Raw genomic sequence first — 16,080 nt, forward strand, 5'->3', positions numbered from 1 at the left:
CTAAACTGTTCTGGAATAAGCCCGTAGGGACAACAGAGATTGTGGGAGTTCTCTCACCAACCTCCTTGCTGGCTTATGATGAAAATGGCTCAGTAGGCTGTGACCCTTGCCTCGAGAGGGAGAAGGGCTATGTAGAGGGTCACAGTGAGCCTCTGAGGCTAGCGTAATCTGCCAGGAAGCGCAGGACCCACTGAGACAAGGTCGGAGCTCTGCCACAGTATGAAGAAGAAAATGATCATGCCATGATGGAGCATCAGGGGAACCTTAAAACTCTATCTGGCATAGCCTTTGAATTATGGCCAGATCTGACTGGGTAGATACTAAGTATCAGGAATTTGATAGGAGAAGAGGAAGAAGAAATACAAGCCCAGAATTTCTTTGCATGTGTACCAAATTGTTGTGATTGGCACGTTTGCTGAAAACTAGACAAGAATTTTTGCCTGTGCAATTGTAAAAATCTGGGTTATAATAATGTTTTATATACTAAAACTAATGTAACGCAAATTAGGGCAAAACCAAATTTTATTGTTGAAAATATTAAATTGTTCCAAAAAATCTTTCTTTTTTCTGTATGAAGCCATTCTGAGGCTTTGAAATTAATTTTCCTGGTGGGATTTTTTTTCCTATTGGTTTGCTTGCAAGGTTTCCATTTTCTGGAATTGTGAAATATACCATCTGGGATGAATCCTTTAGTCCTCACTAAAATAAAGAATCCTATAGTTAGTATGCGAGTCCTGACATGGTATTTACAACAGAATAATAATAGGAGCTATTGTATATTTACATTTTCTTCTCTAACCTAGGATAGTCTACAGTATAAATACATTTTAAATAAGGTCTGGCTCGGAGAGTTATGTTATATACTTAGTGGTGAAGGCAGGTTGATGGGTGGGAATGAATTCGCTAAGCTTTCAGCTATCTATTATGCTTCTGAGGACTGCCCATTAATAATATTAATATGTAGGTATTTCCCAGCAATGTGGGCAAGGTGCTTGTTAGAACTTTGAAGCTAAAGTCTTTTTTAACACACAGACCTTTTAAATTTAATCTATTAGCAACTTGGCAAAATAAAGTAATTGTCCAACAGAGGAAGGAAAAAAATCTATTAACATTTGCTACAAATCCTAGTAGAGGCAGGACTTAATTAATGGAACAGATTTCTCACTATGTATTCAAGCTAACATAGTCTTTGTTCAGGAGAGATTAGACCCCTAATGTAAGTAAGTTAAACTAGAGTTTCATCTAAAAATATCCGTCATTTCAGCTATTAAAGGGCTGATGTCTTCTTCGGTGACAGATATATTTCCCTTCATTTCCTGGGTTTTGTAAAATGTAAAGTATGCATTGTGTGTAACGCGAGAAATCCACGGAGGTAGATGAAACCTAGATTGTGCCTCTCTGCCTGTCTCCCTCTGCTTGCTCCTTTGTGCTGCTCTATATCATAGAGCCTCTTCAGCACATAGACAGCATAGACCTCCTGGCACCAGAGTGAAAAAAACAGCAACTGCCATTTGTCAGGGTATGATGCCAGCCACCTAATCTGTTTGCAAAATGAGGGCCATGGGATCTGATTAAGTAATTTAGATACCTTGCAAGTTTTATAATACCTGAGCTGCATTTGGCTGGAAGCCCATGATTTCACTTGTAGGAACTGCCACATTCTTCCATCTCTCCTGCTGACTCTTCTTGCACATAATGCCTTGTTTGAATCTGAATGGGTGTGGAGACTACAGAGGAGGTAAAGTTTTTACCTCTCTCTTTCTTCTTCAGTTTTTCTGGATGGATAGGAGAGGAGGTTGCTTTATATAAAAAAAAAAAAAAGCCTTCCCCCTCCACCATAGTTCTTTACACTTTGTTTGGTTCCATTCTCCTTTTTTCATCATTTTTACTTGAAATCAAAATTTTCAATGTAGGTGCTTAAATTTAGGCAGTGGCCTGTATGAATGGCCTGACTTCAAAGGTGCTGAGCACCCCAGGCTCTCAGTGGCTTCTGTGAGAGTTATGGATGCTCTGCTCATTTGGAACTGTGATTGTATTGCACCTTTGAAACTCAAGACAGTTACCTATTCCTGTTGTTTAATGTTAAATATTGTGATTGCACCCAGAGGCCACGATTAGGATTGGGGGCATTATTGTGCTAAACTCTATTTCAACCAAGAGGAAGGGATTCCTGAGTATGGAATTAGGTAGCTAGCTTCTGACGCCCAAGATAGAAAATGTTGGCAACTGTTGTCAAGTTTTAACCCCCCCAAATTAAATATTTTTTTAAATTAAAATGTTACTTGCACAACCTAGTAATATGACTTGAAATATTTCATGATCTTTTGTAATTAATGAAAATGGGTCTTTCTGAGAAGATTGGGATTTAAACATCTTCCTAATACGGGTCGCAGCAATGTTCCAGCTGCAGCAACATAATACTAGTGATGAGACCAAGAAAGGGAAACTGACTAATAACCGAAGTGAAACTAAACAGCATAGCTTCCTTGTCTAAACTGAGTGAAGTCCGAAAAGTAAATAGGTTCCCTGGGAGTACAGGAAGCCTTGTAAATTAGGGACATTTGCAATGAGATTGGCCAAAAGAATGGAAATGTACAATAGGGAACAAATCCTACAAAGGCAGGGAGCTACGCTGGATCAGCTAATAGTTTTTTTCATCTCTGTTGTTGTTGCTGCTGTTTCCAGCATTCAAAATGTGCTAGGTACTTTCCAAATGTAAAAGAAGATACTTTCTATGAAATGATGAAATTCTTTCATTTTTAATGATGAAAGGTGGTCATAATGCAAGTAAAAACTTTTTAAAATAGGTTTTACGTGGACAGCACTTGGGTGTGGGTTTTATAAAAATCAGCAACAACAAAAACAATTATATAGTGTAGTACATGTTTGAGGTCAGGTTTTACTGTATTATCTAATTTGATTAATTGTATCTCATACATGCAAGGATAATTATCATCAAACTTCTCAGCCACTGGGGAGAAACTAACCTAATCACTTTCACATGAAATAAGTGTTGCTTTTTTTATTCCAATATCTGAAGATAGAAGAAGAAAACTTTTTACTGGTCTTGGAGCAATTTACTATCTGACATAGCAAGAAGAGAAGGTGGCTCTGGTGCTGAGTCCCCACAATCAGCTGTAAATGCCTGCTAGATGTGTCTGTAATGAAGCAAATCACATGTGCTTGTAGACCTCCTGTCTCCAGTAAATCATAAGCATCTCAATCTTTTTTGTCAGACCATGATATGGACTCCGTCTCTGAATTTCAGAATGAGGTGGGAGAAGCTGATTAAGTGTTTGAGATAAGGTTACGTGACACCAAAGTTAAAAACACCTGAACTGAAACTGGCTAAGTGTCGGAGAGCTACATTTTGGAGTATGCAGATAGGTGGCATTGACTATGCTTCTCAGAGGTTCTCTGTCATCTGCTTTAAGAAAGAAAAGGCTTCAAGACTCCAAGGAGCAGTATCTCCCCTGTTTTGCAGCATTTATTTGGGCTTGACTTCTTTGTATCTCTTATCTGAAATGTCACCAATGTGACACATTAAAATAACATTAAAATAGTAAATAAAACCCCTACTGTTTAGATAGAAAAGGGCAGATATTCCTGTTAGAACACAGATGGTTTAAATCGTTTTCAAGCATAGTATTTAAACTTTCAGACGTGCTCTTCTGCTCCCCCAAATTCTGATCTTCTTAAGGATTGACCATGTTAAAAAAAAAAATGTAACTCTTTAACATATATGGTGCTTTGGCCAGAAACAACACTGCTTTACTTGTGCTGTATTGAGCAGTGTACTTTTGGCCAGTCTAGGTAATGGACCAAAGGTATTCAAGACCTCTGGTGCCTATGGAGCTACACTTTTCTGGATTTTAATTTTTTTGATTTGTCACTTATGTTCTTGGAGCTTTCTGAATTTTTTTCGACAAGTTGGTTTTGCGTCTCAGAAATAGAGCAAGGTTAAATGTGACTCTTATTGATTTTTAAAAAATGCTAGGCCCCAAATCCACTCACAAGAAAGAAGGAGGCTTCTGGAAAGCATCCATGCAGGATAAAGAGGGAAGTCTGTAGAGTTTTAAAGGCCTAGATCAGGCAATTTGATCTGATTTGTTAAAAATCCACCACGGTTTATCCCCCTCAGAACTTCGGAAGGAGATGGTTTGGGGTAACTGTATTAGGGGCTTGCAAAGAACATGGATCTGGGAATGAGGATTCAGGAGACTATTTTGGATTGTGGGGAATAACTATTCTGAACTGGACTTTTGAATGATTGTCATAATTTTAGTTTTAGCCAATAAATCCTTGAAATGAGGTATGTTGCAGTGATGAACTCATGTATTCATTTTTTTCAGATGTACACATGTAATATTGAAATGCTGACGGAGTTTTTTGTCATGTATGTTCTTGATTTTTTCAGATGGACTCAAGCCAGATACAAAGGTGCTTCTCACAGTCACCTCCAAGAAGAAATCCAAGGCAGGGAAGGTAGATACAGCCAAAGAGGATGAAAGCAGCAAGGTTGACTCAGCCCAGCCTGTTACTATCAACCTTCTCTTTAAAAGATATGTCTTTGATACACAGAAGAAAATGATTCAATCTTGAGAAGGCGGAAGAGGCCTTCTAGCTGATGTCAGAATTGTCCTTAAAAAGCTTACACACCAGAATGAATTCAGGTGGAATGTATTTCTTGTCAGAAAACCTTGGACTTTGAAAGGTTTTTTAACTCAGTAATATCCTTTAAGGGTGCCTTCTCCCTGGATTGAAGCTGGAAAGTCCTCCTATCCCCATGACTGCACTTGGCCTCCAGAATCTTTGTTTGTTCTGATTTTTCTATTTGAATTTCCCTGCTGTCCCTCTTGACAAGTATCACCTGCCAATTTGTACTGTTGTGTTTTACAGTTGATAGAAATGTTTTCGTGAAATGTTTTAAATTTCTTTTAATTTAAGCATTCTGCAGCAAGGTGGAAAATCCAAACTCAATCGCATTTGGGAAATTTTAGGATAACCAGTAAATGAAATTAACCAGTCTACTGGTTAAATGGTAAAATTAAAATAGGTGTTTTAGATTTTCAGATCTAATAATATGTGATGCTGTCTAAGAGACAGGTATGGAAGTTTTGTATAAATGATTTATATCTTGACAGTCTGTAGCATTAGAACATCCTCGTACACACATAATTTCATGGCTTGTACTGTTATGTTTGCTAGTCTGGCAGTTCAGAACTGCTTTTCTACAATATTTCACACAGCTTTTGAGAGTCTGCTGGCTATTTATTTGATTCTTTAGGAAATTGGGAGGCTAAAATATTCTGAGTCATTGCTAAGAAAATATGTACTGGAACTGCTTTAATTTTTGTAACCAAAGTGCTTGTTTTGTGAGAATGAAACAAAAAGTTGCCTGTGGAAATAGTGACTGGCTTCATTTCATTAAAATTAAAATAGCAGATTACAGTTATAAGGCCTTTTAAACTAGAGATCTCTAAGGCGCTTTAGAAACTATTAGCTGTTTAGAAAGGCTCTCATAGGTGGTACTTCTGATTTCTTGCCCCAACCTCATAAAAGCTGGGGATAACAGTTCTCCAGTGTCCCTTATTTGTTTCTTGTAGAGCATAAGCCACCCTAACTCTGATACTAACAATGGCTGTACACATTCAGATGCTGCACTCTTGAGCAGGGATTGAACTAAGGATTTACAATGCCAAAACATTCACCCCTGCCATTTGATCAAAAGGAGTAACTGTATTTGCTGTCAGTAAGTGGTGTGGTTGCTGGGACCAGCCATGAGAATGAGATGGGGCTACATGCACCAAGCAAGTGTATTTCTTTGATGTTAAATATAACCATAATAGATCATTTGCTCTCTTGTTTTCTAAAGCATTATTGATCACCCATCCAGTAATGGGAATAGGGGTTGTTGGTTAGCTTGTGCCCTTTCTGCTGGCTTGGGTGGCTTTTTTTCAGCAGAGCAAAATATTGTAGGATTTATTTATTTGGTGATAGGGATGAACTGGAGGGAGCAAAAAACTAGATATCCAGAGGACATTTCCCGCTAAACATTCTTGCGGCAGGGCAAATTTGGTGCCTAAACTAGCTTGACACAGTATCCCTTTAAATCAGATCAGAGGAAGCGCTTTGTGAAATAATCCCAAACAGTTTCTGCTGAGTGAGTGAGTCCCAGCCAAAGCTTTAGCACATCCTTTAAGATGATGGGGTACGCTTTCAGTGTGATCCATGAGGAATTAGGCAGGCAACTCCAGTTACAGCTTAATATGACTTGTGCTGCCAGCCCTGCTGGAAAATGTATCCTCCTATAAGGAAAATATGTCCTCTCTCCCACCCTCCTCTCTCATATACACCCTCCAAGACAATCTTTCATAAGAATATTTTATTGCATTCTCTTTCTGTTAAGTCATTATCAAATCCTATATTGCATCCTTTACTCAATACTGCATTCCTGTTTAGCACTTAGATACTATGGTGATAGGTATTTTAGAAAACTGTAAAAGAGATGACACAGAGGGAATGCCTATGTATTATATCAGCTTAATCTAAGAATTATTGGTATAATTTCAGGGAAACTCAAAAGTGAAGTTTTGATCACTTGCAATTACTAAAGAATTTTTAGTATGTTTAAGAATATTTTTGTTTGGGATTTTTTGTTTTGTTTGGAAGTGCAGAGGTTTTGGCTCTGGTGTTCTCAACAAATACCGAACTGGGTTATTAACTGCCAATCCTAAAATACCCATATGAGTTTCAATAAGACATGGTAGTCTGTGTGTGTTATCCTAAACTCTGCTATGTACTAATGTTGCTGGCTGCTGCGTTCCACACCAGAGGTGGTAGCATTTTGGTGATGGGTAAGTGATTCTTGACTGTACACTTTGTAAAGGACTTTTTGATACTTCTGGATGGAAGTCAGCCAGTCAGTGCAAGGTATGTATTGTTACATAACATTTTCTATTTAGCTTTCTGAATTCCTTCTTGGTTTCCACCCAGTTCTCCTTGCATTCTTCAGGGCAGTCTGAACGGGCCAGTCAGTTGTTCTGGAACTTGATTCATCTGAAAACATACAGATTTGGAATACCTACTGAGTCAATATAACCTCTCTTTGACTGAACAGTATTCTAGTGCTTTATAATTCTGTATTATAAACCCCTTTTGAAGAGAGTGTTGTCCTTTCACTTTGCTCATCTAGCAGAGCACTGTATTTTAGAGGACCAAGAGTTGGTAATATATGCTGAGAACTGGGTTTTTTCCCCCTTGTAACTCTAAGAGAAAAACTTAAGTGTGCCCAGGAACTTTGATTATAATGTGCTATTACTGCAGATCTCTAGCTGCTGTCCTGAGGCTGTTGGATACACATTCAGAAAAGGGTAAAATGGTGGAACAAAATGATTATGGGAAAATCAAAGCATTTAAAGGCATTTGTAGGATGAACAGATGTTCAAACATTCTTTTATTTGGTCTCCAGACATACGCCGACTTTGCTTTCATCCTGGTAATCGGTGCATTATGCTGTAATTTGTAAAAATGGCATTAAAATTTTTTTAACAGAGTCATATTGTGATCTTCTGACTCTGTGTCATTAAGCTGTGAAGCTAACGAATGACAACTGGGAAAAGGGGTTAAATGTTGCAGAATGTACCATACTAGTACACATGATAGGAGACAATGTACTATAATTAACCCAAAAATCAAATACAAAATAAAGGGAGGTTTTAAGCAATTGCTGAGATTGTGATAGAGGCTGAGAAAATCCAGAAAATACTACATTCATGCTGGTGTTCAATGTTTAATGCAGCCTACTTGGATTGTGGGAGTGAAGGAGGTGCATAAAGTTGTGTTCAAGAGCGAACAGCCTTATTTTTAAAATGTATTCTGTCTATTTTTAGATTTTATTTTAGTGTCAAACTGTACCCATCCCAGTCTGGGCTGTGATCCTATCAATTTCCTTACTGTAATGGGGTCAAACACTGCAAGATGTGATATTAATGATTCAGTAGGTGGCATCCTTCACTCGGAGTTAAGATTAAACTTGTGTCCCAGCCCAATGATGGGATGTGCTCTGGTATTGAATGTCCTGACTTTTAGATGAGACTTCACCCCAGGTCCTGACTAATTGTGTGACCATCAAAGATCCTGCGGTACTTTTCACTAGAGTAGAGATACTAACCCTGGTATCCTGGCCAAATTCCAACATAGATAATTATGTTCTGCCTACCTAAATTCTCTGTAGAGTCTCTTTTGGGTATAGTTTTTTTTCTTCACCCCTTGTCTGTGGTGTTAATTTAGTGCAGCTAGGTGACTGCAGGAAAAAAAAGAAACATCCACATTGCTGCAGTATGGGAGACCTTTGAGCAATGTGTGTGTTCGTTTGTTAGCACTAAGCACATTACATGTACATTAGTGTAGTAACATTGAGTAATCACAGGGTGGCAGACTAAAAGTGAAAGCATAACACTACAGGAATTTGTAAGGACGCTGCATTACCCTACAGTAGCCATGTTCCACTCCAGAGATCACTGCATTTCAGCGATGAGAGGTCAGACCCTATATTTACATAATGTAAAGAAATGTGCGATCTTGTGAAATGAAGGATGAAAGACAGCAGAGAAATTGATTTTTATTAATAGTATTCTAAGCTATTTTTTATCTTTGTTTTTAAATAAAAAGCCTTTCAGTTCCCTGTTAATGTTAAATGAGTTTAAGATCTGAAATCATTAAGGCTATATAAGTAGACTCAACATTTTAAAATGCATATGAACACAATATTCTAAGCTACTGAACCTGGGAGAGGGAAAGAAGAGACTCCACTATGGGAAAAATCTATGCAAATATTAGTCTGTGTGGAGCCAAGACCCAGAATAAATTTTAAAGAAAAATATTGGAAAATCAGTTCTTCTTTGACTAGTGGCCTCATGTATTCTACTTCTGGTGTGCATATACCCCACATGCATGAGATTGGATTCTTTTGAATAGCAGTGTCCATTTGGGCTGCACCTCCAACCCTGATGCCCCATGCAACCCTGATGGCCTGTGGAGTTTCAGGGCAGGGGGTTTAGTCTAATTATATCCTAATTCCAAAGAAGAAAAGGCGGATGACACCCCATCCTGGACCTTTGATATCTCAACAAATTCTTCCATTGTTACAAGTTCACGATGGTGACCCTAGCTTTCATAATCCTCATATTAGATACTCAAGACTAATTTGTGGCTTTCAGTTTTCAGGATGCCTATTTCCATATAGCAGTTCACCCAGCCCAAAGAAAATAGTTCCATTTCCTAGTGAGAAAGTGACTGCTTCTCTTAGGTCTCTCCACAGCTCCAAGAGTGTTCACCAAGTGTCTAGTAGTTTTGTCAGCTCACTTAAGGAGACAAAGGATACCAATCAACCTGTACCCTGATGACTGGCTAACTCAGGGACAATCACTTCAGCAAATGAACAATTCCATCCAAGTAACTGGGACTCTTTCCTTCACTTAGTCTCAAAGTCAACAGAGAGAAATCCATTCTCAATGTTATTCAAAGTTTGTAGGAACAGTGTTGGATTCCACAGCATCAAGAATTTACCTCCCACAGGATAGGCCCCGCACTATATTGACCCTTATCAGTCAACTCAAGTTTTACCCAAAAACGCATCAGTCAGAGCCTCACTTAGGCTTTGGGGGCACAATCAATTCTACTCTTCCAGGAATCAATCCATCTCTTGGACTGGTGCATTCATCCTCACATCATACTAGTCATGTGCCTCTGCATCGTCCAAGCTTGTAGATCGACTAAATAGACAGTACTCAGACAATCACAAATGGTCTGTCAAGGACTCAGTTCTGCAGAGCATCTTCTGCAAGAGGAAATATTCAAGAACAGAGCTATTTGCTGTAGACCAGAACTTGATGGTGGTTTTACTCCAGAGGGGGATCAATTCCAGGCTGTCTGTCGGACACCTTCTTCATCCCTTGAATACCAGTATTTATGTATGTTTACCCATCTATTGCGCTGATGCCAATGGGCCTATGGAAACTTTGGCAGAAAGCAGCCTCAGCATGACCCAGGCAGTTCTTGTATTCAGTTCTGATGAATCTGTCAACACTGACCTTCTATCATGTTTCCAGGTCAGCACAACGTGATCACTCAGACTGGGCGAGAGATCCTGCTCTTGCGCCTGTTGTTGTTGCACTTGACAGCCTAGAAACTGGCTGGCTAACGTGCACAGGCAGATCCTGCTCTGTGGAAGTCTGTAACCTTTAGGCTTGTAGCAGGTAAGACTGCACTAGGGTGACTTGTGGAGTAAAATGGAAATAATTCTTTATTTGGGCTCTACAAAAATACATACCTCTCTTAGCAACCTCTATAGCAGCTATCCTGGAATTTCTGTTAGCCCTAAAACACTCTGAGCTATCCATTAGCTTGATAAGAGTCCAATTATCTGCTCCTCACCCTCCCGTCACAGGACAGAGTCTTCTCATACCCAACAGTTGCTAGATTTCTCAGGCACTCATTCATGACTTTCCTCCAGTCAGAAACACCTCACCCTTCTGCGACTTCAGTGCTGTGTTATCATGCTTATTGGGTCCCCCTTCGAACATCTAGCAACCTTTACTCTATACTGTGTTGTGACACTTTCTCTGGTGATCTTGTTGCCTTAGCAAAAGAGAGATTTGTTGATATTAAACTGAGTGATAGCTCCCTGTCATCCCAGTTCGTTAGCCACCCAAACTCCCTAGGAATCTGCCAGCCCTCTTTGTCTTGCAGGTTATGCTTAATACTTCCTAGTCCCCGAACCTCCTGGAAGACCATTCTTCTGTAGTGTTGAGTCCCTGTCACTGGACTTCCACAGAAATTACCAAGTCTGCTGTCTCCATAGAGAAAGTATACACACCAGCCTGTTAGCTCAGCAGTGAATTCACACTTTACATATCTCACCGGGATGAACTCAATAGTAAAACCAAGAATAGGTTTATAAATAAAAGACAGAGATGTAAGTGATACTACGCAAAGATAATAGAAACAAATGATTATAAACACAACAAAAGTATAACATGCTTTCTGGTAACTAAAACTTAATTTAGGCTCAATCCTTATCTAAGGCAGTTTCTCACCTAAAGCTTCCGCTCAATGTCACAAGCCCTCTCCCCTGGGCCAGGATCCAGCTTTCATTAATGCAAAAACCTCTGTTCTTTGGTCCAGAGTCTTTTCCCCCTGTTATAGTCCAGTTAACCTTTGAACTGTATTCTTTTGATGTGTACTCCAAAACAAAGTCCTTCACCCCTGCTGGTGTGCAAATGCTGTCCTGCTGATGCTGTTTTCTCATCCTTCTGCTAATTTGTTCTTTTTGTGGATTTACTATGCAAATGAAGCTGCTTTGACTTGCATAATTCTCAGTTTATGACGGAGGCCTAGGGAGACAAGTAAATCAACATTGCTTCATCTAGGAAAACCTTGTTTATCACCCCTGCCTGGATTGCTTGGTTTAAAGTCTCTTAGGCATACACATACAACTTTTTAATGGTTACCCAAACATACATTACACAATGATTATGCTGACCATTATGACACAAGTTTTCCTTTGGTACCTTACAGAGCATTCTTTATAGATAAATACCACAACAGCAATGTGTTAGGTGTAGTGAATTTGTGACCTGATAGGAGTTGCTGTTACATGACAGAGAACCCTTTGCCAGTAGGCATTGAGGGGATCTTAGGGTCACACACACGTCTTTGAAGATTGCCTTTTTAGTGGCTATAAATTCAGCTTGACAAGTAGGAGAGATCTAAGCCTTCATAGCGGGACCGCCTTATACAGTAGTCCATAAGGACGTGCCACTAAGACCTCAGCCAAAATTTTTGAACCAAGTGGTCTGTCATGGTTTTCTTTGCTGTGCCTCCATTGTAATAAAGGAGAGGTTAAACTTCACACTTTTGAGGTCATTAGAGCCCTCTCCTGCTATCTGAACAGGACAAGATCTTTTGGAAATTCTCCCAGTCTATTTCTAGTGTTTACTAACAGGGTGAAAGGTCAACCTGTATCCACCCAAAGACCATCCAAATGGCTCTCTTAGATCTGTTCTGCAGATTAGAGCCCATTTCACTGGGGCCCAGACAACCTCGGCAATGTCTCCAAAAGGAATTCCAGTTTCTTAGATATGTAGTGCAGTTATCTGGAGTTCAATCCCCACTTTCACCCAGCACTACTGTTTAGTGGAGCCTCCAAACCTAATCCCTGCTTTGGTAGAGCTGTCATAAGAACGGCCATACTGGGTCAGACCAAAGGTACACCTAGCCCAGTATCCTGTCTTCTGACATGTTCAATGCCGGGTGCCCCAGAGGGAATGAACAGAACAGGCAGTCATCAAGTGATCCATCCCCTGTCGCCCATTCCCAGCTTCTGGCAAACAGAGGCTAGGGATACCATCCCTGCCCATGTTGGCTAATAGCCATTGATGGACCTATTCTCCATGAATTTATCTAGTTCTTTTTTTAACCCTGTTATAGTCTTGGCCTTCACAACATCCTCTTGCAAGGAGTTCCACAGGTTGACTGTGCGTTGTGTAGAAAAAAATACTTCCTTTTGTTTGTTTTAAACCTGCTGCCTATTAATTTCATTTGGTGGCCCCTAGTTCTTGTGTTATGAGAGGGAGTAAATAACACTTCCTTATTTACTTTCTCCACACCAGTCATGATTTTATAGACTTCTGTCATATCCCCCCATAATCATCTCTTTTCCAAGCTGAAAAGACCCAGTCTTATTAATCTCTCCTCATACAGCAGCCGTTCCATATCCCTAATAATTTTTGTTGCCCTTTTCTGAACTTTTTCCAATTCCAATATATCTTTTTTGAGATGGGGGCGACCACATCTGCACATAGTATTCAAGATGTGGGTGTACCATGGATTTATATAGAAGCAGTATGATATTTTCTGTCTTATTATCTATCCCTTTCTTAATGATTCCCAACATTCTATTCGCTTTTTTGACTGCCGTTGCACATTGAGTGGATGTTTTCAGAGAACTATCCACAGTGACTCCAAGATCTCTTTCTTGAGTGGTAACAGCTAATTTAGACCCCATCATTTTATATGTATAGTTGGGATTATGTTTTCCAGTGTGCATTACTTTGCATTTATCAACATTGAATTTCATCTGCCATTTTGTTGCCCAGTCACCCAGTTTTGATAGATCCTTTTGTAGCTCTTCGCAGCCTGCCTGGGACTTAACTATCTTGAGTAGTTTTGTATCATCTGCAAATTTTGCCATTTCACTGTTCACCCCTTTTTCCAGATCATTTATCAATAGGTTAAATAGAACTGGTCCCAGTACAGACCCCTGGGGGACCCCACTATTTACCTCTCTCCATTCTGAAAACTGAACATTTATTCCTACCCTTTGTTTCCTGTCTTTTAACCAGTTACCAATCCACGAGAGCACCTTCCCTCTTATCCCGTGGCAGCTTACTTTGTGTAAGAGCCTTTGATGAGGGACATTGTCAAAGGCTTTCTGAAAATCTACACTATGTCCACTGGATCTCCCTTGTCCACATGCTTGTTGACCCACTCAAAGAATTCTAGTAGATTGGTGAGGCATAATTTCCCTTTACAAAAACCATGTTGACTATTCCCCAACAAATTATGTTCATCTATGTGTCTGACAATTTTGTTCTTTACTATAGTTTCAACCGGTTTGCCTGGTACTGAAGTTGGGCTTACAGGCCTGTAATTGCCAGGATCATATCTCGAGCCCTTTTTAAAAATTGGCATCACATTACTTATCCTCTAGTCATTTGGTACAGAAGATGATTTAAATTATAGGTTACAGACTACAGTTAGTAGTCCTGCAATTTCACATTTGAGTTCCTTCAGAACTCTAGGGTGAATACTACCTGGTCCTGGTGATTTATTACTGTTTAGTTTATCAATTTGTTCTAAAACTCCTCTAATGACACCTCAGTCTGGGACAGTTCCTCAGATTTGTCGCTTTAAAAGAATGGCTCAGGTTTGGGAATCTCCCTCACATCCTCAACCGTGAAGACCGATGCAAAGAATTCATTTAGTTTCTTTGTAATGGCCTTAATGTCCTTGAGTGCTTCTTTATCATCTCGATTGGCCAGTGGCCCCACTGGGTTGTTTAGCAGGCTTCCTGCTTCTGATGTACTTTAAAATGTTTTTGCTATTACTTTTTGAGTCTTTGGTTAGCTGTTCTTCAAATTATTTTTTGGCCTTCCTAATTATATTTTTACACTTAATTTGCCAGAGTTTATGCTCCTTTCTATTTTCCTCATGAGGATTTAACTTCCACTTTTTAAAGGATGCCTTTTTGCCTCTCACTGCTTCTTTTACCTGGTTGTTTAGCCACGGTGGTTCTTTTTTAGTTCTCTTACTATGTTTTTTTAATTTGAGGTATACATTTAAGTTGAGCCTCTATTATGGTGTCTTTAAAAAGTTTCCATGCAGCTTTCAGGGATTTTACTTTTGGTACTGTACCTTTTAATTTCTGTAAAATGGCGAAGAGTCCTATGGCACCTTATAGACTAACATATATATTGGAGCATAAGCTTTCGTGGGTGAATACCCACTTCGTCAGATGGATGTAGTGGAAATTTCCAGAGGCAGGTATAAATATGCAAGCAAGATGCCTCTGGAAATTTCCACTACATGCATCTGATGAAGTGGGTATTCACCCAGGAATGCTTATGCTCCAATACATGGGTACTCTATGATCCCTACTACTGAGTCCCATAACACCTGGCTTCTGAGGAACTAAGGGATAGTTGGGCCTGCTCTGCCCTTTATTCCGTTTATTCCCTTTCATAGGGGAGACAGGGATCATCCAGGGCACAGGCACTGCCCCAACAGACACTGCTGGCCAAAACAATCCCATTTTACACTCATGGGGTGAGTACACGCCAGAAGTGGAATACATATCAATATGAGTCAACAGTGTAATACTGTCGCAAAAAAAGCAAACATCGTTCTGGGGTTTATTAGCAGGAGTGTTGTAAGTAAGACATGAGAAGTAATTCTTCTGCTCTACTCCTTGTTGATTAGGCCTCAGTTGGAGTATTGTGTCCAGTTCTGGGCGCCACTGTGACAGGGTCAGGCCAGATGGCTACAAGAGAGTGGTCAAAGGTAGATACATTAGTTCCAGGTTAAGCAAGTCCCTTTTCCCTGGGTAAGATAACAGGGACTATTCCAGAACACTCAGGAACTTTCTAGAACTAATTAAGGTAGGAAGGCTAATTAGGACACCTGTAGCCAATTGGGAAGCTGCTAGAATTAATTAAGGCTAATCAGGACACCTTGTTTAAAAAGGGTGTCACTCCAGTTAGTGAGGTGTGCACATAAGGAGCTGGGAGTAAGAGGACGTGCTGCTGGAGGACTGAGGAGTACAAGCATTAACAGACATCAGGAGGAAGGTCCTGTGGTAAGGACAAAGAAGGTATTGGGAGGAGGCCAAGGGGAAGTAGCCAAGGGAATTGTAGCTGTCGTGCAGCTGTTCCAGAAGGCACTCTAGACAGCTGCAGTCCACAGGGCCCTGGGCTGGAACCCGGGTTAGAGGGCGGGCCCGGGTTCCCCCCAAACCTCCCGACTCCTGACCCAACACAGGAGCTTCCACCAGAAGTGAAGGTCTCTGAGCTGCTCTCCAACCCACATTGTGGATCAGCAGAAACTGTGGGGATTGTTCTTACTCTTTTTTCCCCATGCTGGCCAGTGATGAGGTTATCTGAGTGACCGGCAGATTTGAGCCATGAAAGTGGCCAAACTGAGGGCTGCCTTGAATCTCTGAGGCAAGCAAAATCTGCCAATAAGTGCAGGACCCACCAAGCTAGAGGAGGAACTTTGTCACACCGCATTTCAGGAAAGACGTGGACAAATTGGAGAAAGTCCAGAGAAGAGAAACAAAAATGATTAAAGGTCTAGAAAACATGACTTCTGAGGGAGGATTGAAAAAACTGGGTTTGTTTAATCTGGGAAAGAGAAGACTGAGATGGGACATAGCTGTTTTCAAGTACATAAAGGTTGTTACAAAGAGGGAGAAAAATTGTTGTTCTTAACTTCTGAGGATAGGACAAGAAGCAATGGGCT

General features: G+C 40.1%; 1 protein-coding gene across 1 annotated transcript in view; it reads left to right on the forward strand.

The window, feature by feature from the left end:
• The window catches only part of EEFSEC (eukaryotic elongation factor, selenocysteine-tRNA specific), a 177,028-nt gene extending 169,472 nt beyond the window's left edge, over positions 1-7,556 (forward strand). The window contains exon 7 of the mRNA XM_038410954.2: positions 4,418-7,556. Coding sequence (XP_038266882.1) covers positions 4,418-4,602 — 185 coding nt within the window. The 3' untranslated portion in view covers positions 4,603-7,556. The remainder of the gene's footprint in view (positions 1-4,417) is intronic.
• The last annotated feature ends 8,524 nt before the right edge of the window (positions 7,557-16,080 follow it).

The sequence above is a fragment of the Dermochelys coriacea genome, chromosome 7 (genome assembly GCF_009764565.3).
Source record: "Dermochelys coriacea isolate rDerCor1 chromosome 7, rDerCor1.pri.v4, whole genome shotgun sequence".
In the NCBI taxonomy this organism is placed as follows: domain Eukaryota; kingdom Metazoa; phylum Chordata; order Testudines; family Dermochelyidae; genus Dermochelys; species Dermochelys coriacea.